This window comes from Tetranychus urticae, chromosome 2 (genome assembly GCF_039701765.1).
Source record: "Tetranychus urticae isolate SD_2017Ah chromosome 2, NJAU_TeUrti_SD_1.0, whole genome shotgun sequence".
In the NCBI taxonomy this organism is placed as follows: domain Eukaryota; kingdom Metazoa; phylum Arthropoda; class Arachnida; order Trombidiformes; family Tetranychidae; genus Tetranychus; species Tetranychus urticae.
In genome coordinates, this window is record NC_142959.1 from 17,761,781 (window position 1) to 17,788,197 (window position 26,417).

The 26,417-nt window shown below is 31.7% G+C and overlaps 2 protein-coding genes and 1 long non-coding RNA gene across 6 annotated transcripts in view; 2 read left to right on the forward strand and 1 right to left on the reverse strand.

Annotated features, from left to right (window-relative positions):
• Positions 1 to 11,204, forward strand: part of LOC107366656 (cell adhesion molecule Dscam1) — a 49,784-nt gene extending 38,580 nt beyond the window's left edge. Inside the window, exons 6-19 of one of the 3 annotated variants that reach the window (XM_015934279.3) lie at positions 2,267 to 2,695; positions 2,763 to 2,948; positions 3,290 to 3,360; positions 3,507 to 3,750; positions 4,442 to 4,579; positions 4,665 to 4,823; positions 6,235 to 6,570; positions 6,709 to 6,832; positions 6,957 to 7,087; positions 7,274 to 7,279; positions 7,585 to 7,692; positions 7,770 to 7,964; positions 8,092 to 9,819; positions 10,109 to 11,204. In XM_015934279.3, the coding sequence (XP_015789765.1) occupies positions 2,267 to 2,695; positions 2,763 to 2,948; positions 3,290 to 3,360; positions 3,507 to 3,750; positions 4,442 to 4,579; positions 4,665 to 4,823; positions 6,235 to 6,570; positions 6,709 to 6,832; positions 6,957 to 7,087; positions 7,274 to 7,279; positions 7,585 to 7,692; positions 7,770 to 7,964; positions 8,092 to 9,819; positions 10,109 to 10,179 (3,926 nt within the window). In that variant the 3' untranslated portion in view covers positions 10,180 to 11,204. Of the gene's footprint in view, positions 1 to 2,266; positions 2,696 to 2,762; positions 2,949 to 3,289; positions 3,361 to 3,506; positions 3,751 to 4,441; positions 4,580 to 4,664; positions 4,824 to 6,234; positions 6,571 to 6,708; positions 6,833 to 6,953; positions 7,088 to 7,273; positions 7,280 to 7,584; positions 7,693 to 7,769; positions 7,965 to 8,091; positions 9,820 to 10,108 lie in introns of all 3 variants that reach the window. The other 2 variants (XM_015934280.3, XM_015934281.3) reach the window with 2 other exon arrangements.
• Positions 7,726 to 12,022, reverse strand: LOC107366668 (uncharacterized). Its single transcript, XR_001569726.3, has 3 exons — positions 11,879 to 12,022; positions 11,380 to 11,786; positions 7,726 to 9,928 (listed from the first exon to the last, which is right to left on the reverse strand). It is a non-coding gene; the product is annotated as an uncharacterized LOC107366668 (long non-coding RNA).
• On the forward strand, positions 11,836 to 20,224 carry LOC107366660 (CUGBP Elav-like family member 1). Of its 2 annotated transcripts, none has more exons than XM_015934285.3 (7): positions 11,836 to 12,236; positions 12,623 to 12,951; positions 13,664 to 13,997; positions 15,035 to 15,183; positions 16,800 to 16,950; positions 18,381 to 18,485; positions 19,105 to 20,224. In XM_015934285.3, the coding sequence occupies exons 1-7, from the start codon at positions 12,026 to 12,028 to the stop codon at positions 19,224 to 19,226; spliced, it is 1,401 nt and encodes a 466-aa protein (XP_015789771.1). In that variant the 5' UTR covers positions 11,836 to 12,025; the 3' UTR covers positions 19,227 to 20,224. The 2 variants fall into 2 exon arrangements, with proteins under 2 accessions (XP_015789771.1, XP_015789772.1); XM_015934286.3 differs by lacking the exon at positions 11,836 to 12,236 and adding an exon at positions 12,312 to 12,514.
• The last annotated feature ends 6,193 nt before the right edge of the window (positions 20,225 to 26,417 follow it).

A 26,417-nucleotide genomic window follows, 5' to 3' on the forward strand; every position in this document is an offset into this window, starting at 1 on the left:
AGTTATTTTCAATTTCATGTTATTAATATCATCACAGCTATCAGTTCAATTTGAGTTTCACAAGTTTCGACAAAATTTTCTTTTCCTTTCAACAGTTGATTTACATTTTCAATTGAATTGATTGATGATCATAATAAGATGAAAATCATCTTCTATCATCATCATCTCGAGCAAACAATCTTCATCTTGTCAACTTTCGATAATCTGATAAAAGAAAATTGTCTTTATTCGTCTTTTCATCAAATGTTCAAAATTACCGGCAATTGTTTCATTGGAACAAAATTTTCTTCCAACTTGAATTCAATTATTTTCATCAGGCAAGAGCATCAGATATTAAAAGTGTTTTACTTGGAATCGAAAAAATTTATTCGTAAATCAATTCTGTTCTGTAAAGGATGAATCGATAAATTCACTGAATACTTTGAAGAATTATTTTGCAGATTCAAATTGAGTTTAATTTGAAATTGAAACAATTTCCATTGAACATTTAATCCAATCAAATGTATCACTTTAGTCAAAGGCTGTAAAGATGAACTCATTGGATGGTAAACTGTTTTAAACTAATGTTTAGTCAATTTATAACACTTTGCTCAATCAACTTGTTAGCGATGAAAAAGTTTATTAATTTTGCATCATTTGGTTTGAGATTATCATTGAATTTAGATTAATGGGAATCAGTTTATCGTGAAACCATTAATTGATGATGAAGTGGCTTTGGTGAAAATGGATGAGAAGAAGGAAGGAAAAAGTTGAGGAAAATGATTTTCATTAGATGATGGCGATTGCGATGGTGAAGAGTGAAGTTAAAGGTAAATTTAATGATCATTTTATTGAAGATAAGAGCAAGTTTTTGTGGCTTTCGTTGGTAATAAACTGAGGGTCAATATTTGTCTTTCAATGTGAAGTTACCAACAATTCACTTACAACTGAAATTATTTTCACCAAACTCACCAAGGAACATTAACTTGCAACTTTCCTCTTCACCAAAAACCATTATTGATATCATTTTCATTTGGATTGTCAACGAAAATATTTTTAAATGTTCAACAATAATTGTCAGAATAAATCATTTCCCCAAATCAAGTGAAAATCTTGAAGCTTCATCAACAAAAACTATCAACAATTATCTTCATTTCTCAACTTCGATTGTTGAATTGATGTTCATTTAAATGTCGATTCAAGTTAACTGTTCACTTGATTGTCCAGTTTCTTTTGATGACAAGATCAATTGTCAAGTTCTGATTAAAGGTAAAAGGTAATTTGGAGTAAAGAGATAGAGAATGATATAAAAGAAGAGAATGATAATTGTGAGAATTTTTATCACAAAAGACTCTGGGAGTAAATAATATTGAAGATGAAAGTTGATAAGTTTCTTTGGTTGTTAGGATAAGACAAAAAAGCGAGTGAAATGATGAAAAGCGATGTTGATGGTTAGATGAATATAATCCGTGACTGGATGAAAAGAGCAAATCTTAAAGGTAAGAAGAAAATTGGAAGAAGATAAAGTTCTGAAAAGAGGAAAAGTTTGTTGTTCGATAAAAGTAAAGAAGATTAGGAGAAGAAGAAGAAAGAGTGAATATTGTTTACTCTTTGGATCAATCAGTTGTTCAACTTTTTTCCTGATCATCTTCATGATCATCATTCTCGTCTTCATCTTTTCCCTTTAAGCAACGTTGAACGTCACTCAAAACCTAATCTTGCAATTGAACTTTTCTTCTCATCATTTTCTTCCTTCACTGAACCTTTTTCCTTTTAATGATTTCACCCGAAAAGCAGAGCCTTTTTTCAGCCTTTCATTCCTTGATAACACGATTCCTCATTTTCCGTCATTTGTTAATCATTTTCACTTTAACTTTATATCACTCTGACAATGTATACACATTATTATCGTTTGTTTGTCAACCATAAAATGTTTCACTTTTCATCTTCATCTTTCTTCATCAGCAAAACCATTAAACAGTTTAATACATCAACACAATTTAACTACAAATTTATTTACTTCTGTTTACAATGACAACAAAATCAAACCTTTTCAGTTAATCTTTTTTCCCAACAATAAGTTTATCAACATTTTAATAGCGACTTTATCAAACTGTTATAACCTTTTTGATTTTAACGAGAAAAGCCATTTTTCTGATTCAATTCAATTTCCATTGAAGTATTTTCATCACAATTTCCGAGCAACATTTGACTTTGCTTATTGAAGGTTCAAGAGTCAAATTTAACTTCGATTAACTTTTTCATTTTGTTTGGATTATTTTCACAGCTCATCCTCAATTTGTGACTAAATTTCGCAGTGAAACGGTTCGACTTTCCGATGATATTGAACTCTCTTGTGATGCTCGTGGTGATAGTCCAATGACCATTGAATGGCTTCATGATAAGCAACCTTTAGAGAAAGATGTTCGCTTTACAATTCGCAATCAAACTTGGCCTAAACGTCTTGTTTCCAGTTTAAGGATTGAATCAGCTCGTCGAAGGGATTCAGCTCTATTTACGTGCCTTGTTAGTAATTCATATGGTAAAGATGAGACAAATATTAGGTTAATTGTTCAGGAACCTCCTGAATCACCTAAAGATTTAAGAGTTTTAGAGCAACGATCGCGTGAAGCTAAATTAACTTGGAGTCAATCTTTTAATGGCAACAGTGAAATTAATCGCTTCTGGATAACTTGCCATCCTAAAGATTATTCATGTAAGTGTTTGCGTTTCTTTTGAGCTTCCAACATTCAATTGATGAAATGTTTTCTTCCATCATGTAGCCGGTGAATTTTCATCATTTGGACATCTCAATATGTCGGTGGATAATTTATCAATTGAAGAAGGTCCTATTTATATTGTTCGTGATTTAAGGCCTGCAACTACTTATGTTTGTTCAGTTAAATCTGAAAATGATGTTGGATTGAGTAAATCAAGCAACACGGTTGAATTTAAAACTGAAGAACAGGGTAAATATCAATTTTATTTGTTAAACATTGTTAAATTACAATTAAAATTTCCATAATTTGTTTTACTAAAAGTAAAAAAGAGCAATTTAATTGTTGAAATTAATAAATAATCCTCAATATATCGTGCTTTTTATGCTGGTTGTGCTTTGTTTTTTATGCTTTTTATTACTATGCTTATTATGTCTTTTATGCTTTACCTATTGGGTTTCTATGGTTGCTACCCTTTGTTAACCAGTTTTCTGTTTTATTTTATTACATAATCTAAACATGCACATTAAATTTAATTTGTTGGTGTTTTTGGTTCTCTTTTTTAATTTTAAATTATCTTACCTAATTTACAGCTCCAGAAGGACCGCCATTAAATTTAAAAGCAAAACCAAATGATTCAAGATCAGTTAAAGTAACTTGGAATGTAAGTAAACCTTTTTCTTTTGTTTCTGCCAGCTAAACGTTAGACGAAAAAAATCAATAACATTTAGTGTTATTTCTTTAAAATAAGACAATCATTATTGTTAATCATTTGTCTTGATTTTTAACTCTTTCTTTTCCTCTTTACAGCCTCCAGCTCGTAAGCTTTGGAATGGTAAACTTAAAGGTTATTATATTGGATACAAAATTTCTGGCTCAGATGAACAATATCTTTACAAAACTCTGGAGATTGTCAAGGAAGATGAAAGATTGAATGAGGTTACATTGAGCTCATTAAAACCTTTTACAAGCTACGATATAATTGTTCAAGTTTACAATTCAATGGGAACTGGACCAAGATCGGATCCAATCACTGTAACAACCTTTGAAGATGGTTAGTCATCTATGTAATTGTATTTTGCGAGCATTAATTCACATGGTTATATGATTAACATTATTTATCTACATCATTACCACTGGTATTCCGAATACAAGATCAAGATTTTTTCCTCTTACCTGACTGGATTCATTTGGATAGATTTGGTTTAGATAGATTTTTTGGGTTAATTACGTTTCCTCTATATGCTCAATGGTGTTGCCAACTTATTTATTTCAACATTTAAAGTCACCATCATCATTATGTTTTACCTGGGTTAAGTCAACTTTATGGATAGAAACAAATTATTTCCTGTTGTGGCCAATTTTACGGAAGTTAATTTGATTCCTTTTGCTGTTAGCCATGCTTTTTTGGTAATAACCAACAATACATTCGACTATGTTTGCTCTGCTGTTAACATCTCACACAAATGTGATATTTTGGTTTATACCATAAGCCAATTTTTCCATTAATTTTTCTTGAAACAACTCGTTGAGTGAAATAGAGGCAATTTTCAAGATTAATTATCAACAATTGAATAAACCTAAAAACTGACTTTACCAATGTAAATTAGCAAACTTTCCCTGCGAGGGAAAAAAGCTTAAACATCATATTAACCCTTACTCATCTTCACTTGTTTTTGAGGCAATTTATTTAATTACCTTTCAGCAGTTTTAATCGTTTTTTCTTCTTCTCTCTCAATCTACAGTGCCTAGTAAAGAACCTAATTCTGTGAGCTGCTCAATCATCTCTTCTGAAAGCATATCTGTGACTTGGGAATCGCCACCAATATCTACAATTAATGGGGTTCTTCTTGGCTATAAAGTTATCTACCGACCTCTTGGAGGTAATAACTCATTACTAATTTTCACATCTTAATTTAATTCTCTGTTTAATATTAACATTAATTATTCTTTGTGTCATTTCTTTAGGTGATGTTTCTCGGATGAAAAAAGAAACTACAATTGAGAATGAAATTGTTTTGAAAAATCTACTCAAACATACCAACTATTCAATCGAAGTTGTTCCTTATACTCGTAAAGGTGAAGGAATTGCATCCAGAGTTACTTATTGTCGAACAGCTGATGACGGTATGTAATTCATCTCTATTTTTACAGTGATGTCTATGTTAGTGATGTTTCGTTATATTGAACAATGATTAATTATGTCTTGTTTGGTTGAGCTAATTTATTCATTTTGCTCATTAAAATATACTTTTGTTATGAATGCTTTTATTGAGTTTTGTAATCTTGACTCATTAGTTTATCCATCAACTTGAAGTCATAATTCATCAACCTATTCAGTGCATCCAGAACTTATCTAAAATTAATACAAATTTTACTTTCAACGGTAATTCACTCGGTTCGCATTTCGCAGAATCAAAATGGTTTGCAGAGCAAAGGGAAATTGAAAAATAGTCACAAAGCTACAGATAACGACTTGATTAGGCTACTGAAAATTAATGGGGTAATTTTTTATCAATCAACTTATATCTGGTTCGAAAATGTTTAGAACCAAACTATATTTATGATGTAAAAGTCTGATTTGTGTTCTTTTATTGTTTTTATGGTACTCAAAAAACCAAAGGTTTAAAATAAATCAAGAAAGTCAGAATTTATCTTCCACTTTTCTGAAACAACTTTGCCTTTTAAATTTTTCGATTAGCTGTGAAAGTGATAAACTTTAACGAATAAAAATCATTTCGTTGAAATTGATTTTTTTGGTGAATTTTCTATTTTTTTTATCTCTTTGTGATTTATTTTAATCGATATGATTGTTGATTTTCATTAATAATGAATCATTATTAAGAATGATTTAACTAGGTCTAACTAAACGTGAGACTACATTGTTTTACAAGGTGCTTTTATTTTTCTACCTTTTGGGTCCACAACTCGAGAATCACTAATTTTAGTGAACTGAGACTTGAAGAAGAACTTTCCAAGTTGAAGTGTACCATGTTTCATTCAATGTCACTCATCATTTTGACTTGAAAACGACATGGAAAGCCAGTTTCTTAAGAACATTTTTTCGCATCGAAATAGAATTGCAATCCATTTTTTACCAAAAACTAATAATTAATAATTATAAATCATACATTATATAATATGTTTGTGAGTTCTTGGAGTTTTATTGTTTTATCCTGTTCTTCGATGATGTCAAACGTTTAGGTGAGGTTCCATGTTGAATGATACTAAATATCATTTTACCTTTTGACATTTAGTTATTCCCTTTTTGTTTGCATGACAAATTCCGAGTGCTTTATTTTTACCTGGTTGATATTTTTCATTCATAAATTGGTTTGAATTCCAGATATGACCAAATGATACTTCATTTATTTCAGTTAAGATTTTTCAGGATCGTTAGATCACTTTCATCTAGGCTGCCTAGAGACATCTGGTTTCCTTTAAAAGAAGCAATGTCTTTTCGATTATTTCTATCAAAAAGAGTTGAAAATGTATATACAACAATTAATTTATACACTCTTTTTGTTCATCTAAATAGTTCCTGGTCCTCCAGCTGCGATTAAAGTGATTATTTCGTCTGCCGATAGTGTGATTGTTACCTGGAAAGATCCTATTGATCGTAACGGTGTGATAACTAAATACGCTGTTTATTGGCGTGAGCTTAACAACAACCGAACCAAATCATCAGTTACAGTTCCTAAAAGTCGAACTTTGGCTTTATTATCTTCCCGTTATCGATGGCCAGAGCCTTCACCTCAATACAAAATAACCAGTTTGAAAGGATTTTCCGCCTATGAAATATGGGTTACAGCTTTCACCAGAAAAGGTGAAGGAGAATCAACACCAAGGGTGACACAAATTCCTATTGAAAATGGTAATTATTCATTAGTCTTTGATCAAAAATATTTCTATTGTTTATCCGATTTCATTATTTAATTATTTTCTTCCATCTCCATCCATAATTACTTTTCAATCATTCATTATTTACATTTTTGTTTCTTTTTTATCACAGTTCCAGCAAGAATTTTGGAATGGAATGAAACATTTATTATTAATGGCGCTGAAGTAACACCAATAGTCTTGGGCTGTCACTCTGTTGGTGCAGAACCGTTTCAAAGGACGTGGTCTAGAGACAAGTAAATTCAAGACAAGTCAAGATGCTTGTTACCAGTTTATTAATTTTTCAAAATTCTGTTTATTTCCTTCTCTTCATTTCACTCTTTGGCTACTTCGTTTGTGGACATATGAAAATACTAGCAGTGAGGAAAATCTTAATATTGAAGCTGATGGAAGTTTGTTGATTCAAGAAATTCCTGAAGAATCTAGCAACTATACCTGTTATGTTTCCAATGAATTTGGAAATGATTTTGTTGTTTATCATCTGGATCGAGGTAAAGATATTTGACATTATTTCTTGATCCATTTTTTTGTTTGCTCTTCAATTCTCTCACCAGATTTCACCAAGCTAATTTCATTTATGGACTTACCTTAATATTTCTTCTTCTCTTTCTTTATTCTTCTTTCTATTTTCCATTCACATCCAATAAATTACTTTATCCTTATTGGATACCATGTAGAGAGTGGTATGTGGTCTTACATTCATTTCTCATATTGTATTAACTACATTCTGTATCTCATAAAATTGCAATTTTCCTTAGACCCATTAGCATTACAATTTGATTTTTTTACATCAAAAGCAAATCTAACATCTCAAGAAGATGATAGAAAATGCTGATGAAATTCAAGTAAACAATATCTTTTTTAGATATAACAAGATTATGAACCTGAATAATTGTCTCTTTTATTCAGATGAATCTAAATGGTCTTTATTGCATTATTTTAAAAGATTCAGTCATTTGATGTTAATCTTTGTTTTACCTCTTCACAGTATCAGCAACGGATAAAAATTTGAAAGTGCAAGTAATCTCGACCAGTCACACTTCTGCTCAGATATCATTTTATCGTGAATCGATAACGAATGTAGACTCAACCAGAGGTAAGTTTTGAAAATTAATTTCAGGTTAATGACTTTATTGTAAATGTAACCCTTTTTAATGTATTATTTTTTGACAGATTTTGAGCTTAATTATCGAATAATTGGTTGGAATGTTCATGATTGGCAGATAAAACCTATTTTTCGTGTTCCCCCTGGAAATCATACAGTTTTACTTGATAATCTGTTATGTGGAACTTTGTACAAATTATTTATGACTGATTTAACAACCGGAGCCAAAAGTGATACTCTTACTTTCCAAACTCAAGGTTCAGGTATAAATTATACTCGCATGATTTGAAGATGAACAGCAATTTGTTTTGAATCCATCTCTATTCCTATAATTTAATTTTCCTCTTCTATTTATTTTATTTCTCTTTCATTTTTGGTTTGCATCAACAGCTCCAATTGCACCTAAGAAAGAGGATATTATCAAGGTTGTTGGTAATTCATCAATATACATTTATCCAAGTGTATGGGATCAAACTCTTGGTTGTCCAATTACCAAGATGCTCATTGAATATCGATCATCCACCCATCATACCTGGAAAATGGTGTCAACTCCTAGTCTTCCCAATCCTGAACCCATTCATATTCCTAACCTGACGCCAAAGTCAACCTATTCTATTCGTATAACTGCTCAAACTAGAGGGTCACCTTCAACCATGGCAGAATATGATGTAAGACTTGGTTTGGAGGATAAAGAGTTATTCACTCTTGGGTCTAGCTTTCAGAGAGGTTTAATTGTAGATACAACAACTTTAATATCATTTCTTTCATCGCTCGTGGTCTTAGTTACTGGATGTTTTGCTATTGCTTGTTTAATCATCTACAGGAGACATACAACTCTATCTGGTAAGCCTAGAGCATCTCATTATCGTAGGCAAAGCTCAACCAGTTGTGCTCCTAGCTCAAATGAAGGTGATGGTACCAGTGATAAGCGATCCTCTGCATTACGTTCTGATCAAACGAGTACTGATTTATTAATCAAGAAGAATCAATCCTTAGCAAGTATCCAATCTTCCAAAGAAAGCTCAGTTATTGCATCCAAGAAAGTTCCTGCGTTGAAATCTATGCGAAGTAATGCCTCCAACAATTCTATCAGTGCCGGAGCAAATTCAAACATTTCAGGTTCTGGAACTGGTCTAAGTGGCGCCGGTGGAGTTTTGGGAGCAAGTAGCGTCAATAATTCTAGTGGTAAACTCGATCCTTCCAGAGGCCCTCCATATCCGTCTAAATCACCCATTCGTGGTAGATTACCACAGGTTCGAATACCAACCAAACAATTGGAGGAGATTGAAAAAGATCTATCAAATGAATATGATGAAATTACACCTTATGCTACGTTTCGTCTTACTGGTGATGATGATGGTAACCCCGAGGAAGAGTTTAAAACCTTTAGTGTACACATTGGTGAACCAGGTTACATGTACAAAGCAAATGTTGACGCTGCTCCGACTACTTCTCGTGATTATAAAACTTGTGGAAGCAGTAAAAGTCGAGATTATTTGTTTGGTGTTATGCCGGCACAAAGTGTCACTTCAGGATCATCAGCGCAAGATGAGCTACTTTATGCCTATGAATATGGTCGAAGGTACCAGCTTAATCATCCTGGTGTAATGTATTACGATGATGAAGAGGATCAAGATGATACTTTGGATGATACTCCGACTGATCCTGGAATCCGACAATTCACCAAATCACCTCCCAAACCAAATGAGAAACGCCAAGCTGCTTGTTTAACACCAGGATTAGGTTCGAGTGATTCTTCTGATGGAACAGGTGGAGAAGGAGAAGATGTTTCAAGTGATTCTTGTTCATCAGCTGATTCAAGTTGCGTTACCCCAATCAATCCTGTTCATTTGATGCACGCCTATCGTGATTCAAATTTTAGACCATCATCATTTAATCAGCTTCCTGATAAATTTGATAAAAAGGTTTCAACACCAACAGCAGAGGAACAAGGTTCCTTTAAAATTGGTCTTTCCAGTGATGAAGATGAGTTACCTGTTGTCAAACGAGTCAATAAAAGACAACAATTATCATCAGTTGCTTCTGCATCATCAACTCCTGTTGTTGGATCCACATCCACTCCGCAAGCACCAGTATTACCAAGGCACCGAAGTTCAGGTAATATCATAATAACTGAAAGCATTTCATGTGAATATCTATGATTGTTTATTAACATCTACGTGGATGCGCAAACCATTAAACCTGATTGATTTTGAGTTACACCTAACTGAGTAAAAAGCAAAAATGAAATTAATTAGTAAAATCAAGCTTGGTTATTGCAATCTATTTTCACAAAATTTTCAACAGTTAGATTTCATTATCTTTTTTTCATTATTAATTTTATCAAACCTAAAATGATAAAATCTTTTTTCGGCTGAAATAAAATAATATTTCTATCTCATTCCAGGTCGACCTCACCGAATACGTAACAAGAGGCAATTGCGTTCTAAATCCAAATCAGATGAAATCGAATGTTAAAAAATTGAACAAATCACAAAATTGGAGTCAAACAATGATTAGTGCCTTTATTCGTGAGAAATTTTACAATGCTCAATGGTTTTATTTTATGACTCAACAGCCTCAGTTCAAGGAAGCTTCTTATTAAGGTGTTATCTTCAAGAACTTAATTGGAATTTCTATTTGATAACAAAATGGCTTGCAATTTCAATGGAGGTTCATTCACTGGTAACTCAAGATAATTGATGTAATTCAATAAAATTGTTGGCTGATTGGATTGTGTACTTCACGGAGACAAAATCAACAACGAATAAATGATGAACTTACGACAAAAAGCTAATTGGTGTTGCCATCATTAAATAAAAGCATCAGACATCAATTTTTAAATTGAACCAATAAACACTGCATTTATAATTGACCTCGTTACTTTAATTATCCGGAAAGATGCCTGTTAATAAAGGAGCAAATCTTCAACTTTTTACCTTGAGCAATTATGATTATTGCTTTTCTTCTCTCAACTATTTATAAACTAAATTCACAGCAAAATTCTTAGTGGGTTTCGTTATTTAATGCGAGTCACCACCTTTCAATCTGATTCTGTTGATCAATATCAAAGACTTTTTCATTTTTCACTATTCATCAATGTTTTTGTATATTTGAGCAATTTCATTTTTCTGTATTAACGGTTCAATCAATTGATACCCTCCTTTCATCTAGTCAAACCAATTGTTTCAGTTTATTAATTTTCTTGTTTCTCTTTGAATCTCAACTCCTAATTTTATCAAATTGATTTCAGGGCTTCTCAAAATTTGTAAATTCCATGATTTATCAACGAAAAATGATTTTCTTGTATAAAATTTCCTTTGTCAGCCAAAATTTTGTCCTTTTTTGTATTGAAAATTAATTGTAAATTTTTACTGTAACTCGACTATTTATTAATATGATTGAAATGGTTATGAACATAGACGACTAATACAGATGAATAATTGACTGTGTTAAATTGTGTTTAAAAGATAAAATTGAATTAAACAACGTTTTTACTTTAATCCAATAATTTATTTATGAAAACCTGACCCAAATGCTATGTCTAGTATGCTAAAGCAAGTTTAAATTGCTACACTTTCGGTAAAATTGAACCAATCAAATCAGATGGGGAATAAATTTGATTGCATTAATAATAAAATGTTCAACTAGAGAAAGTCTCTCTGAAAGATAACTTACCTGATCAGAATCAGTTAAAGATGTCTTTAAAACGATAAAACTCAAGTGGTTCATTATGATTGTCTGAATGTCTTAAAAGAAAAGTCGAAAACTCTCAATGACTCTCATAGACCAACTGAGCTCTTCGTCTCTCTTTGAGTTGACCTACCCTTAAGGCAAGATAACCGGATTAAAATTGAAACAATACTGGCTATTTGTAGACACTTTGAGTCCAATATTGAGGGAAATGTTTAAAAATATTGAAATAAATGGATATTTAATCCCGAGTTGAACACATTGGAAGGCAAGAAAAGTCAGTTATGATGAGTAAATAGATGATTGTCACAGCTCGATCATCAAACATACTGTAATTTTTATCAGCCTTTATCTGATCGGTGGCACAGTGATTATCTTTTTTACACAGTTTACTAGAAAGAGAAAGAAGGGAAAAGAAAAGAAACATAGTTAGTAGTTTTCCATTATAACCATTGCTACAAACAATAACAAGAAAAGCTCTTACCTTTTGGTTTTTCTTTTTACACATTCTTTTTTCGCATCTTCGCCCAGTGTTAGTGTAAATTAACAATTCTTCATTAACTTTTCACCATCTTTTTCACACCTTTGTTATTTTGAAAACACCTTTTCCCTCTGATCTCGGTGTAAGATTATGAATGAGGAATCAGAAAAGCATGAAGTTAATCATGTTCAGGATAAGTTAAATCAACTTGAATGTCTTGCTGATACATTATCAGGATCTGGGTCTAAACCAGGAAAACCCACATCATCGTCATCATCAGCCTCACTGACACAGGGAACTTCAACTTCATCAACACCGACACCTTTTATCTCGACAACATCAACTTCAACACCAACAAAGGGTAAGTTAACCGATGACTAAAAGTGCAACAAAGTATCCGATGGTTGATTCAAATCTTGCAGATATAAATATCACATCTTAATCGGATACCAAGTCGATTAAAATCAAAGAGTAGAATAGATTTTCTCAATTCTTTCTCTTATTTTGTAAGAATTTTTCTAACATTTTTATTGCTATTGCCATTTCATCTTTAATTGTTTTGTGGATGAAATATATGTTTATCTTGATAAATTTATTATTACATTCCAATCAATTACTCATCTAAAAGATGTGAAACAGGTATTGAGTGATTTGAGTAGTCATTTTTAATAGACATTTGAAAATCTATTCATTACCGCCTATTTTCATTAACATCGTTTAATTATTGTTGTTTCTTTTTATTCTCAGGACTAAACTGCAATGAACCCACCTTAGATGACTCTTCCTCACAGGATTCGTTAATGAATGGAGACCATGGAATTTCTGGGAATACAGAAAATGGAGATCGAAAGCCAGATGCTAACTCAATCAAGATGTTTGTGGGTCAAATACCAAGAGAATGGACCGAATGGTCATGTAAAGAGCTTCTCGCCGAGTTTGGTGACATTTACTCGCTCCATGTGCTTCGAGATAAAAAGACTGGAATAAGTCGAGGCTGCTGTTTTGTCACTTTCTATTCTCGTAAATCAGCTTTGGACGCTCAAAATGCTCTGCATAATCTACGAACTCTTCCTGGTGTAAGTAATTGTCAAGGAAATATACAGTACATATGATAATCAGTATTTCTAAAATTCAGTCAACATCAAATATTAAGTTTGTTAGCTTAATATTTTTCAGTGAATCAGTAAGTTACTAGATCCGATAGATGGAGGCTAAATTGCAGTTGAATTTCAAATTAAAACGAGTACATATTGTTACCAATAGATGACTCTAGTTAGAATGCTAGGACTCAAGAGTTATCTAATGTTAGCAAACTTTGAAATTGAAAGAGATTATTTAGTTTATGTTCTGACATTGCGAGCATAGTTTAGCCTCTCTTTTTTGTGTTCACAAGATTTTGTCATTTGGAGTGACAAATTGAATGACAACTCAGTCGTAACGTTTTGAGTATTTCAATTTAAACAACGACAACAATTGTAAGTTTGTGGATAATATCTTTTTTTTAATATCTTTTATTTACAATTGAAGAAGAACTGGAAATCCTTTCATTAAGAGTTGCTATCAAATTATTGAAACCATTTCTATGGACTTGATTAATCAATGCAGCTCTATCTATCTCCCTGTCTCTCTAACCAAATAAAAGCTACTTCATTGGATTATTTGTGAAAATTGTTGTGTTAATTGAATTTTAAAAATACTGATTCACTGTGTTCTGTCCTAATTAATAATACTTATCAAGCCGTCTTGATGGTGGATTGCACTAGTAAACATATTCTTTTGCTTCTTCAGATGCATCATCCCATCCAAATGAAACCAGCGGATAGTGAGAACCGTAAAGTTAAAACAAGGCGACCCGCCTTGGTTTCACCAACATATTCCAATAATTTGACCGCTGCTTCGTGGCCGATAAAAAGTGCAACAGCAACACCAATAACAGCCGACACCATAATTACAAACCCATATGTGGCTCTGGTGGTTGCAGCGGCAGCAGCTCAACAACAACAGCAACAACAGCAACAGCAAAAAGTTCAACAGCAGCAACACCAACAACAACAACAGCAACAATTGGCTGCTGCTGTTGCCACCTTAGCCTTACAACAACAACTTGCAGTTAGTAATCAAGGTAAGCTTACCAAAAAAAAAGCCATCAAAAAACATTATACTATTGTTTTCACTCATTACTATCTTTCCCTTTTCTCCTCATCCTATCAATATAAATATACACACACACATAAGCTCATTTCTCATTGATCTTTGTTTATTTGCATGATGAATGTTTTGTGATCTTTTTTCATGGCAAATTACCAAAAAATAAATGAAAATCAGTTTATATCCATAAGCAAAGATAGATCGTAATTGATTAAAAATGAACAGATATTACTCATAGAGCAGGGTGATGAGCAAGTATCATTACCCGTATCATAACTTAACTCCTCAGCCCAATCAGATTTCTGGTAAATTGGATGACAACCAAATAATCAAGCCATCATAATTTACTTTTTTATTGTGTTTTGCCTCTATTCTTATTCAATTACTAGTTTTGAGCAATTAAAGGTTGCAATAAACACGACTTCTTGTTTACCAATTATCAAAATATTTACAAGTTGACATCTTACAATCAATTTTCACAATACAATTTAGCTATTCTTTGACTTGACGGAGATAACAGTGCGATTTTAATAGTTTTATAAAGGGAAAGACAAGGCGTAATATTTACTTTTTAACCCTTTATACAAATTATTTCAATTTACTCCTAACAATGATAGCAATAGAATGATGTTTTTTCTCGAAGACCAAACCTTTCAAATAGTAATTTTACCTTTCAAATTACAAATGTTTTCCAATAATTTAATTTAGTTTTAAATTGCATTTATTTGATTGTAATTTTATATTTTCTTTCTCTCTTTCTCTCTTTTCCTTTCTTTAATTGTTGCTATCTATTTACTGTATCTACGTAAATGTCAATGTATTACCAGTTTTAAAGACTAAAGTACATTTTTTACCCTTTTTTTCGCTCTCTTCTCTCTCTCTTCGTAATACAAAACATTTTCAGAAGATAATTGTTTAAAGTAATTTTAATCTAATTTAAATTTCGGTTATATGTTATTTGTTAATGTTTGTCTTATACATTTTCTGTGTTTGTTTGTTCATTCTCTATAGACGCTTTAAGTTTAACTGCAGCTACACTCGCATCAAATCCAATGTTAGCAGCATTATATGGAGCACCAACCAACGGAGCTGCTACAACTTGCCTTCCATCGCCAACATTAAATAATAATACAGGCCTTGCTGGGATAAGCCTCGTCCAGGTAATGAGGAAAGCCATGAAAATGACTCTTAACACTCTTGGACACTTAAAGAGACCAACACGAAAAACTCAGAGACAGATGATCATCATTATGGTTATCACTATCATTATTGTTGTTTTATCGTCAGACGCCATTTTTCCCATATTACTCTCTCTCTCTCTCCCATTATTTGTCTATTGGTTTTTAAATGTCAATTTATGGTGATAGACAATTCATCTCTCTATTTGATCCATACTTATCCTTAATTAAGTTTACATTTCTTCAGCTGTGTGTGTATGTGATTGTATGCATGTTTTTGTTTTGTTTATTTACTTTACTTTACCCATTAATATCATTATCATTACTGTTGTTGTGTTTTTGTTGCACATAAACATGATTGTGATACTTTCTGTGATATTACTGAGCAATGCCTAGAAGGGAAAGCAAAAATAACAGTTTATTGGTTTCACAGGACCAAAAAGCAATTCATTTTCGAAGTAAACAGCTGAGTAAAGCCCTGTAAATATAATAACAATAATAATAATAATGTTGAGAGTAATGAGAAGGGAGAAAATGATTTGTTTCAGTTTTTCTCTATTCCTAGACTTGAAGCTTCTCTTCAAGCCTAAGTTTTTTTCTCTCTCCTTTTTCAAGCTTTGCCTTATTGTAGAAATTTTTTTCTCTCTGTTTTTCGTTTTTCCTGGTTCCTCATGATTGTGTTGGTTGAGAGGTTGGGGGAGGAGAGAGATAGAACGATTTCCTTGAAATGTTGTCAGTTGATGGGAAATGAACAGTGAAATGTTGACTTTTGCTATCAATAGTAACAACACTGTTGCTGTTGTGTTCAGGGGGAGAAAAGATAAATAGGTGAAAAGATGAAAACACAGACAGCAAGTAACATGAAGTAGACCAAATTGTAGATGAACATTATTGTATTGGAAAGAGATGGACAGAGAGATATTTGAACAAAAAAAGTAAATAAGGATTGAGGCTGAAAATGAGATGAACATTTGAATGAAGGTAATGATGATAGACTCTAGTCAAACATGACAAGCTGTTGAGCTCATTGAAAAAGCTGGATAGACAAAACATTGGTTACACCAAAAAAAAATATTTCATTAAGTTGAAGGTTGAATTTAATCTTGCATAGCCTTGGTTATTTTACCGATCACAGTTGATATCAAAAGTTAATTGTACAATTATTCATGGATAGATGAAACTTTCATAATAGTAATCATTATAAACTTACCATGTGCATTTCCTGTTTTTAATTGTTATTACGCTTATTGTTTTGATAGCTTTTCATCATCATCACTACCTTCATCATTATTATTACCTTTCCTTTCAAGTTATCATGAGCAGTATCGTTTTTCATGAGCAACTATTCATTTTCAATTTCATTCTTCATGTTTACCTAATCATGTAAAAAACATAAACAAAAACATCAACAACAATTCAATGTTTGCTTGAGATGAAATTCAATGTGTGATTAAAAGCAACTAATAATGATGATAATAATCATGATGATTGTCATCCATTTTCATTGCAAACCATGTAAACCATAGCCAAGATCACTATTTATTAATTATTGTCATTAATGAATTTTTTGTTTCTTTTTTTTCTCTCCGTCCTTTTAGCCCTCCTTTACTAGTCGCAGTCCAACAATACAAAGTCTGAGTAGTTTAACTGGAGGTCAAAGCAGTCCCATAACCGGGTCAACGGTCAATCAATCCACCAAACAAATGGAAGGTCCGGAGGGATCCAATCTTTTTATCTATCATCTTCCCTGTAAGCATGATATTTCTCTTCGGAAAAGGTTGAAACAAAACGAGAGTCAAACAAACCAGTCCAGTGAAGATCAAAATTAGCGAAAAGCCAAAAGTCAATAAAGCAATTATTTCAAAACGAATAGAATCAAAGCTCGAATATTGAAAGAAAACCTGATTCTGAACAAATGATGAATCTTTCAATAATTACGTTGATTGTGCCAAATTCACAGCTCAATCAATGATCAAGTTTTATCGTATCTATCGATGTTGAATCTTTTGCTTTGCAGTTCGCTTTTCGTAGAAATGTTTGTTTGACTTTCGTTTATTCAAAGCAGATTTTTTTAACTCTCACCTTTTGACTTGGCAATCAGTAAAGTTGGTTGTTGATGATCACAAATCATCACTATAATCATCCCAAGAATCATGATTCATAAACACACAAAGAGCAAAGCATCTTGAATACACCTACAGCTATTTCAGCTTTTTTGTCCTTTTATCTGTCGTTTTTTTTGTAAATGTGTCAATTTACAGATTACCAAAACATTTCCAGTTTACCATTGAACATGTTGCTTATCGAGTGTTCATCAGTTTTGTTCAGAATGGCAATGAATACAAAAAAAATCTCTCCGTAAAGTGAACAAAAGTGACTTCATCAAATTTGAACTTTTTCTCTTTCTTCTCGCCCTATCAAAAGATTTACTTAACACTAGCAAAATGCAAAGCCTTAGGTGATCATTAAGAAATATCAAGTTCCTTCTCACAATCACAAGCAAATCCATTGACTTACTTTACCAACGGAAGTCGCCATTTTATTATTGAACACAGCTTAGTCACTATTTTATAATATTGTCATTACAGTTTGATATTCAATTGATTCAATGTTCACCATCTCATCTCTGTATTTACATTAGTTTTTATCATAATCTTCTCATTTTTTCTCTTCTTTTTTAAACAACTCTTCCTTTTCTGGTTCACTATTGAAGAAGATTAAATAATTAGATGAACGAAATGTAAAATTGTTCAGTGACAATAATTGAATGCAACGCAATAATTACTTGAACATTACTTACGGATTAAATGCTCTTTACAATATTCATGTACATTTACCTCTCAATTGCTACTTAAAAGTCTTGAAGCTTTTTTTTGTTCAATTTCAACAATTGAAAGCAAAGAGGTTTAAAGGACGAAATCAACTTTAATCACTAATCTTTGACTTTTAAACATTGAATAGCTTTACCCTTGACTAATGCAATTTGCTTTGTTCCTTTCAAAAGAAATATTCAAATTGATGATTTTCAACCTCAATTTTATTTACTTTGTCATGTCGATGCAATTATCATTATGACTGAACACAATACGACATTCATCATTACAATCATTACTAATTGAAAGTGAAAAATTGAAATATTTTGCATAACTTGAATAATTTATTCTTTTCTTTTCTTCCAGCCGATTACACTGATGTTGATCTAGCGCAAACATTCGCATCTTTCGGAAATGTGATATCGAGTAAAGTTTTTATTGATAAAAACACCAATTGCAGTAAAGGTTTCGGTATGTAAAAAAGCTATTCATCATTACCATGATTACTTTTTGCTGTGTGTGTCTTGCCTGTTTCTTATAACCAATGAACAATTGTTGATACTCTCTGAAGCATTCAATAGATACCCAGAATAACATAAACAATGGTGAAGAAAGAAGGCAAAGAAAAGAGAAGAAACAACAAGAAGAAGGAAACATTTCATGAAAATGAGTTTGAGCAGTTGAACAGACATGATCAACTCTGTAAACTTGCTATTGGTTTACAAGGGAAATAGTTGAATTGGTTTGGATATTGAAAATCTCAGTAATAAGTTGGATCACTGATCTTCTCATATCTTATTTGCCTTTCCTTCAATCATTGAAACTCTTGAATGTCAACTGTTCATCTTTCAATTCCTCTCACTTAACTTTTCCTCTCTTCCATCACTCCTCACTGTTCATCCTTTCCCATCCTTCTCATCTTCCTTTTACCTCATCATCAGTGTCATCTTAAACATTCTCAATCCCAACCTTGTTTTCACTTTTCCATCTCACTTTTCAGACTTTCATTACACACACAGCTTTACCTACTATACTTTTTTTGTCTAATTTTTAACCTTTTTTTTCTCTCTTCTCTTCATTTCTAAATTAGGTTTCGTCTCCTTTGACAACCCAATCTCGGCGCAAGCAGCAATTCAAGCCATGAACGGATTTCAAATTGGAAACAAGCGACTTAAAGTACAATTAAAAAAGATCAGGGACAAGCCCTATTGAATCACTACTGGCAAACCAAAATTAATATTTTCAATTTTTCTTGCGTTTTCGTCTTTTCTATTTACTCTTCTCCTACCTGCTATTATTCATTTTCATCTTTCACCCTATTCCTTCTTCTCCTTCCCACCCTTATCATCCTCTTCATTTCCCTTCTTCTCTTAACTTTAATAATCTCCCACTTTTCCCTATCATGCCTCTTTTATTCCTCTTTTACGTCATTTCTCTCTCTTTGTCCCCTTTTCTCATCATCTTTATTCATCCTCCAAATGATAGTTGAATAGAGAATGTTTTCATTTTTGAATCTTTCTCTCTCCCATCTTCCAATCTCCCTTCTCTTCCTACTTTGTAACTGTTTCTTTCATCTTTCCTTTCCTTTCAATGGTCTGGACAAAAAATGCAAGTGAAACCAGTGTCATTGATGATTTAACTGATGATGATACTAATGAAAAATGTGATGATGGTCAATTGTTAGCTTTTTTGTTCCTTTCTCTCTCTCTCTCTTTTTCTATTACTGTTGCCATGATGAAAGATGATATTTTACACAATTGTACATCATAAACATTATGACCACTACATATTATCATAATCACAATTATGATTAAGACATTTGTTTCTCTTGTAACCTTTTCCCTCTTTCCCATTATGCCTATTACACTGCACGCAGTTAGCCTTCATCTAATGCTATTGATAAATTTTGATGCCAACAACAACCACTTTTAATATGTATATGTATCAATGGAAAGCAAAACCAAAAGCGACAACCAGATAAATGAGAAAAAAAACACTTTTCTTTGCCATAAAACAAACAAGAAGAAAAAAAAACACTGAACCAACAAAAAATTGTTTTTGTCCTTAAAATACACAGAATATAATATTACAACAAGAACACTAAAAACATGTAAATGTCCTTGTAAAGTAAAACCAAGATTTTTATTGTGCTTACAAAATGTCATCAAATGCTTAATTTAAAAATATAATTATCTCTTATTCTTGTCTAATTACATTTCAAATTAATCTAAAATTTCGGACACTAATGCAAACATTGACAACAAAAGACATAAAATCGAACCCAATCGATTCCATTGATTTACAGATTGAAAATTGAACCTTGCTTGTTGCATTGAAAGATTTCAATCTCATGCTTCATTATAAAACAAGAGTAAATTCAATTGAAGAAGCCAAGAACAAAAAAGAGGAAAAGGAAGCGAAAGGAAAAAAAAGTTGAGATGAAAAAGAGAAGAAAAGCTTTTCCTTTTCACAGAATATCATGATTCTGTTTGATGAACAACAAAAAACTAAGAAAATGGCAGGAAAAAGTTGAAACAAGAAATCAATAAATCAAATGAGTTGAAGTTATTTGATTAGAGAGTAAAGTATAAATTCATTTAATTTATCATAAATCCTTCATCTTATCAATTGAACAATCCTGAACAGATAAATATCCAATAAGTTGAACATTCTGATAATGCGGTTAAAAGACAGAGGAAAACGATAAAAAAGGAAAAGATTTGAAAATGAAAATAATGAAAAGATATAAAGATGTAAAGATGAAAGCAAATGTTGGCTTAAATGAATAATATTATACTTTTATTTATATATCATTACCACAAGGTATAAGGCATTGAATGATAGAGTAAACCTGAAAGTAAAGAAGTATTTTTTTCGCCTTTTTTCTTTTCTTTTTTCTTCTTTCCTCTCTTTTTTATTCCTCTTTTCACCGTATTTATTCACAATTCTGTGTAATCGGAATAATTATGCATGAACAATTTTCATTATAACAGCAAAACCTTGCCATTTAGAGTTGCCTGTAATCTTATACTCTTTACTCATTCCCATCCTTTTATTATTAGGAAAAGTCACTTATATTCACTCCCAGTGGTCTATCAAAATTTATCATATTTTTTCACATGAAATAATATTCTCTCTGTGTAAATGTTATATCACTCTCAGCTGTTGTTCAAAGTAAAGTGGCAAAGATTCAAGTGACATTCAAACCCAACATTTGTTATGCAAAAAAAGATATTAAACTTTTTCTCTCTTCAACCATTTCTCCTTTCAAAGTGCATCAGCAAATCAATTTTGTTTCATCAACCCTTTACTTTGAATTACAATTTAATCTTTTTCATTAATCTCTTGTAAACATTGGCCTCAACATTTTTGGCTTTATTTTTTGCTTTAGTTTCGATGCAACAATTTTTATAACAAATATTGTTACCTGTTGGGTGTGTGTTATCAAATGTAAACCTCGGGTGTATTTACATGAATATGTATCATGTTCTTGCTGGATTATCTCAACTGCAAAACTTATGTTTTCACTTTTTTTTCGCTTTCCTTAAGTTGCTCTTGTACTCTTTGGTGTTCCACTTCAATGTTCATGACCTGTAATCTTGTGAGTTCATCGAGTTTGTGCAACAATTCAAAGCGAAAGTATATTGTATTACATTCAATTTTTAGATTCAATAACATTCAATTCAGTCTAAGAATTGTTTCATCTTTTCTTATTTACATTTTTATATTTTTTATACAGTTATCAAGTTGACATTGAGTTGAGAAATTTATTCAGATTGTTCAACATTAGTTCATGTTTAACCATTTTTAAAAGATCATTCACTTTAATCGCAATTATACATTTTCAATGTTGAACAAGAGTAATTTTGTTGACAATAACAATCTCATTATAAAATGAAATTATACAATAAATATCGATTGAAAAAATCAAACTTCATCAAGCAATGAGGGCAAATGAGATTTGAAAGGAAACCAAAATTGATTTCCAATATTCACTCCCAATTACTGTTCTTACAATATCGAGTAAATAAATGATAAAAATATGAGTTCAGTGAATCTAGATGAAACAAGTCAATCTTCATGACAGCACCAGTTGATCTTGTTGAATAGCCAAATGTCACTAACATTTTGTTGAAATTTGTTTAAATATAAACTCAGATCAATGGATTCTCTAATCTTTGACCAAAAAGCAAACCATTACTTCAGTAAAACTAGAACTCGTTCAGATTTTCATCTTGGAGTGAAAAAGCGTAAAGTAGTGAAACCAGGAAAATATAAAGCCATTAGGAGCAAGATTGATGAAAATTTGATTAACACTTGCATTTCAACTTTCAATTAAAGTCTAAAAAATCATCAACTCTGTAAATCTATTTTCATGCTGAATGTTAACAAAAGAGTAAATAATAAAATAAAATATTTGCAAATAAAGAAAAGGTAATCTCTTCCTTTTCCAGGATTAACATGAATAATAAATTGTCAAACAATCTCTTTTTGTTTTCATTTGATTCGATGAATTTTGAAAATTATTTCAATTCTAATTATAATTCCTAATGAATATTTATCACAAAGCTGAAGTCTAGTTGTTTCCATAAGCTCAATATATCATCTTGAAGTAAACATTAACTTTTCAATTGAATAACCAACACTAAACTCGAGTTTAAAGGTAAATCAGACTCTTTTGTTTCTCCATCAGTTTAATCAACATTATTTGCTTGGAAACTTTCACGACAAAACAGTTTAACCTTAAATTACGATTAAATCTATTATTTGTGTTGATGAAATTTAAATTTTCAATGTTGAGCTTTTCAATCATAATTGTCGTCTTAATTGTTGTCTGTAAATATTTACAAAAGACTTTTGTTTCCCATTTCAAAGGTTCACAAATGTTGATGGAAGCAAAGATTAACATTCAATTTTGGAATCAACTTTTGGTGACATTTTAATTAGCTTTTTCTTGCTCCATTTGCATCTTCTTTTCATCAAAAGTTGTCCAAAGTTGACATTCACTGTTCACTGAATCGATCCTTAATCTATTTACTTTTGAAACTCTTGCCTGTTGGACGATCATCGTCAACTAATGGTTCATAAAATAACTGATTAGCAATGATGAGAAGAACAATAAAAGTTGAACCAACAAACAAGACTTGCGATTAACGATGAATTGTTGAAACAGAACCAATCATTTACCTTTCAATGTTGCACTTTTATTGTTGATGTGTGTTCGTTTTCATTGGATTGATTGGTTACATTAAAAGTAATTGCTATTGATTCAATTGTTTGCCTTCAACTAATTTACTCTGTTCGTTTTTTCAGGTGAACATTGAACGGAAATTAAAGATCAAATTGGATGCAACAAATGCTCTCGAGTTCAATGTTCGAGCACCAGAATTGTCACCTTTCGATGAAAACTGTTTGCAAATTATTTCCAATCAAATGGTTCAGAGTGTGAAAAATGATTTCTTTGGATTCGTTTTCAAATTAAATACTTTTCATGTTTTCCTTGCATTTGATTTGTTTCTCTTTTCTCGACTTTTTTCATAAATAATTTAGTCTCTACATTAACTGACACATTTTGACCTTTAACATCCAAGGCACATTTAACTGGCCGGAAACAAGTTCAACATTAGCTCAAAGTTACTTCCGTAAAACGATGGACAGTCAACACAAAAAGTGAACTAATGAAGCTTCTTTCTTCTTCTTTCGACTCAAATAAGGAGAGTAAAGTTTCGATTAATGAAGCATAATGATAATAAATTGAAATGAACAAAAGGCAAGTTTATAGACTATTTTTGTTCAAATAAACTGCAATAATGGCGATGAGAAGCTTTTTACTTTGGATTGTCTGTAAAATGTCAAATTTTATTACAATTTAATACAATTTCTTTGCATTCAAACTCATATTCATTTGCTTTCACATTGGAAGATCATTTTTGTAATCGAACCAATTGACGAAAATGATAATTAAGTTACTTTTACTTGGAATGTAAATGTATAAATGTAATGTCACTTCTGAATTTGTTGATTGAAAAGGATTTAACTTTTAATTTACTGACAACTTGCGAGTAACATTGTATTGAACAGTTTGCTTTCAGTGAATCTTCAAAATGCGAAATTTAGTTACATTTCCATGCAACTGGTTTCTTTCAATTCGATTTCCAGCAAAGTTCTTTTTAATGATGTTCACACTTGGTCTAGGAGTTATCACTATTCAAATTTAATGCAGTGAATTGCTGATGATGAAAAATCATGAGCTGAGCCCTCTTAATGGCTGAAACTACGGAGATTTTGTTGTTGAATCGTATTAGTTTGTCGATTGCAACAGCAGATTACAGTAGTGGATTACAGTCGATTGTAGTGTAGGATGATAAGTTTCGAATTACTTAGAACAAAGCTAAGAGTGAAGATTTACTTTTATACGGTTTAACTCCTTTAAAGTCTCAACCCTGTCCTTAGCTTGCTTACTTGGAGTTAGCAATGAACTCCAATCTTTTCACCTTTTTTTCAAATCAAAAACTCGCACACTATGAAAGTCACTAATGAGATGAATTAAAATCGAGAAATCTAATGGAAAGAAATAACGATTGACAAACGAGTTAACGACACTTCAACAAAAGTAACTCTCATTGATAAGTTTGAAAATTGCAGATCATTGCAATTTATGCAAAGTTGTAGATTCTTATTTACCAAACGGTACTTGGAAAATTTTTGACCAAAGCATTGAAGGATCAGATAACTCGATAGCAATGACTACATGACTGTAGTAGTAGTTTAAGTATTTATATCCAAAAATGGTGTTTAATTCAGTTCGAACAAAATGATTTGAAAAATGTCATTCGCTTTCATCGCTTTAATTACTCGTTGTCATTTCAATCAAAATGAAAGTCAAATAGTGATGATGATGAAAGTGGGATAAAAGAGGCTAAAGAAGAGGTTAAAGTAGATTTGCAATTAACTGCAAGTACTTTGACTCAGTGATTTTTAATCTGGTGAATCTTGCTTGTGACAAATCCTCTCAAATTCAACTCCCAGGTCAGGTTGATGGTAAATAAGTCTCGAGTGTTTCTGCTTTTCCCAAATCAGTCCATTTAATGCCTTCCCAGTCCAATAAAAGTGGTTGGATAACCATTGCCTCCAGTTTTCAGTTAATTCATCATTTACTTTCCTCCATTCCTTGCCTACTTCAATCACTCTCACAACATTATCCTTTAATCAAGAAATAATCTGAAAAGAATTGCAAGTGAAGGAAAGAAGAATCAAAAAACAGAAGCAAAAAGCCAGGAAAAGAAGAAGACGAAAAAAAACGAAAAGTTCTTATCCTAATCTGATCAGATGGATTAAGAATCACTGTTGTACCAAAAGACCAACACAAGTTGAAATGTTGAAGCTTCAATCAAATTACATTTTCACCCAACAATTGTTTTCCCGTTATTTACATTTTCACCAGTTGATTAATTGATGTTTAATGAAAATTGACGAGCAAAAAAGTTTGCCACAGAAAGACGATGGACAAACCCTTGAAACATTGCGATCATTAGATAATTATTTGTTCATTTTTGCCTCTAATCATCTCCTGAACACACATGATATCAATTGAAAGTCAATGTTTACCTCGTCTTAATGTTAATAATGAAATTACATTTTCTTTTGTTTCTCCAAACTCTTTTTTTTCTTGTTATAACCTAATGGCAATGAACCACGCTAAAGTAAATTTATATCAACAATGGGAAGCAAAAAGGACTATCAAATCATCTTAAACAAGATTCAATCAACCTTAATAATATTAACAACAACATGGAAAAGAGTTAACAAATGAACGGTGAAAATAAAGTTGAACATGAAAAGGAAAAAAGAGAAGAAGAAAAAATGAACAAAATTGACTAAACTTTTGCGTGTTTGAAAATTGCAGTTGAAAAGCATTCAATGTTTACCAAAAACACCAATTCGATAAAAATCAATGTTCGCTGTTTCTTGGAGCCAATTCAATTTCATTAAATTGGCCTTAAAATAATCTTGAACCTTTTCTTTGCCTCGCCATAATCATCACAATGTTCAACTTTTCATTGCTATTTACTTTTGACACTTTCAAAGTTTCCAGTTTGTGAGAAGAGTTCAGTTTTGATTTTCATTTTCCTTCTGTTTGTATTACTTTTCCTGTGTATGTTTTATGTCTCAATATCACTTGTAATCATTTTGGTTGCATGAAACTTCTGTACTTCTTTTGGAAGAGAAGCAATGGAAGAAGAAGGAAAAAAAACTTTATTCACAGAGAATCTCAAGTGGATAACCTTCTTTTCATCATCCCATTCATCCTCCTTCTTTCAGTATCTTCATCATCAACCTTCAAGTTACAATGAACAAAATTATCTTTCGCTTCTTTTTTTTGTTTTTTTTCTTTCGACAAAC

Excerpts from the sequence above, each read along its gene's own strand:
- LOC107366660 (XM_015934285.3), top strand. The coding sequence starts at position 12,026 with ATGAATGAGGAATCAGAAAAGCATGAAGTTAATCATGTTCAGGATAAG. Across the intron at positions 12,952-13,663 it reads ATCTACGAACTCTTCCTGGT|ATGCATCATCCCATCCAAAT; the intron begins GTAAGTAATTGT and ends TTGCTTCTTCAG. Across the intron at positions 16,951-18,380 it reads TTTTATCTATCATCTTCCCT|CCGATTACACTGATGTTGAT; the intron begins GTAAGCATGATA and ends CTTTTCTTCCAG.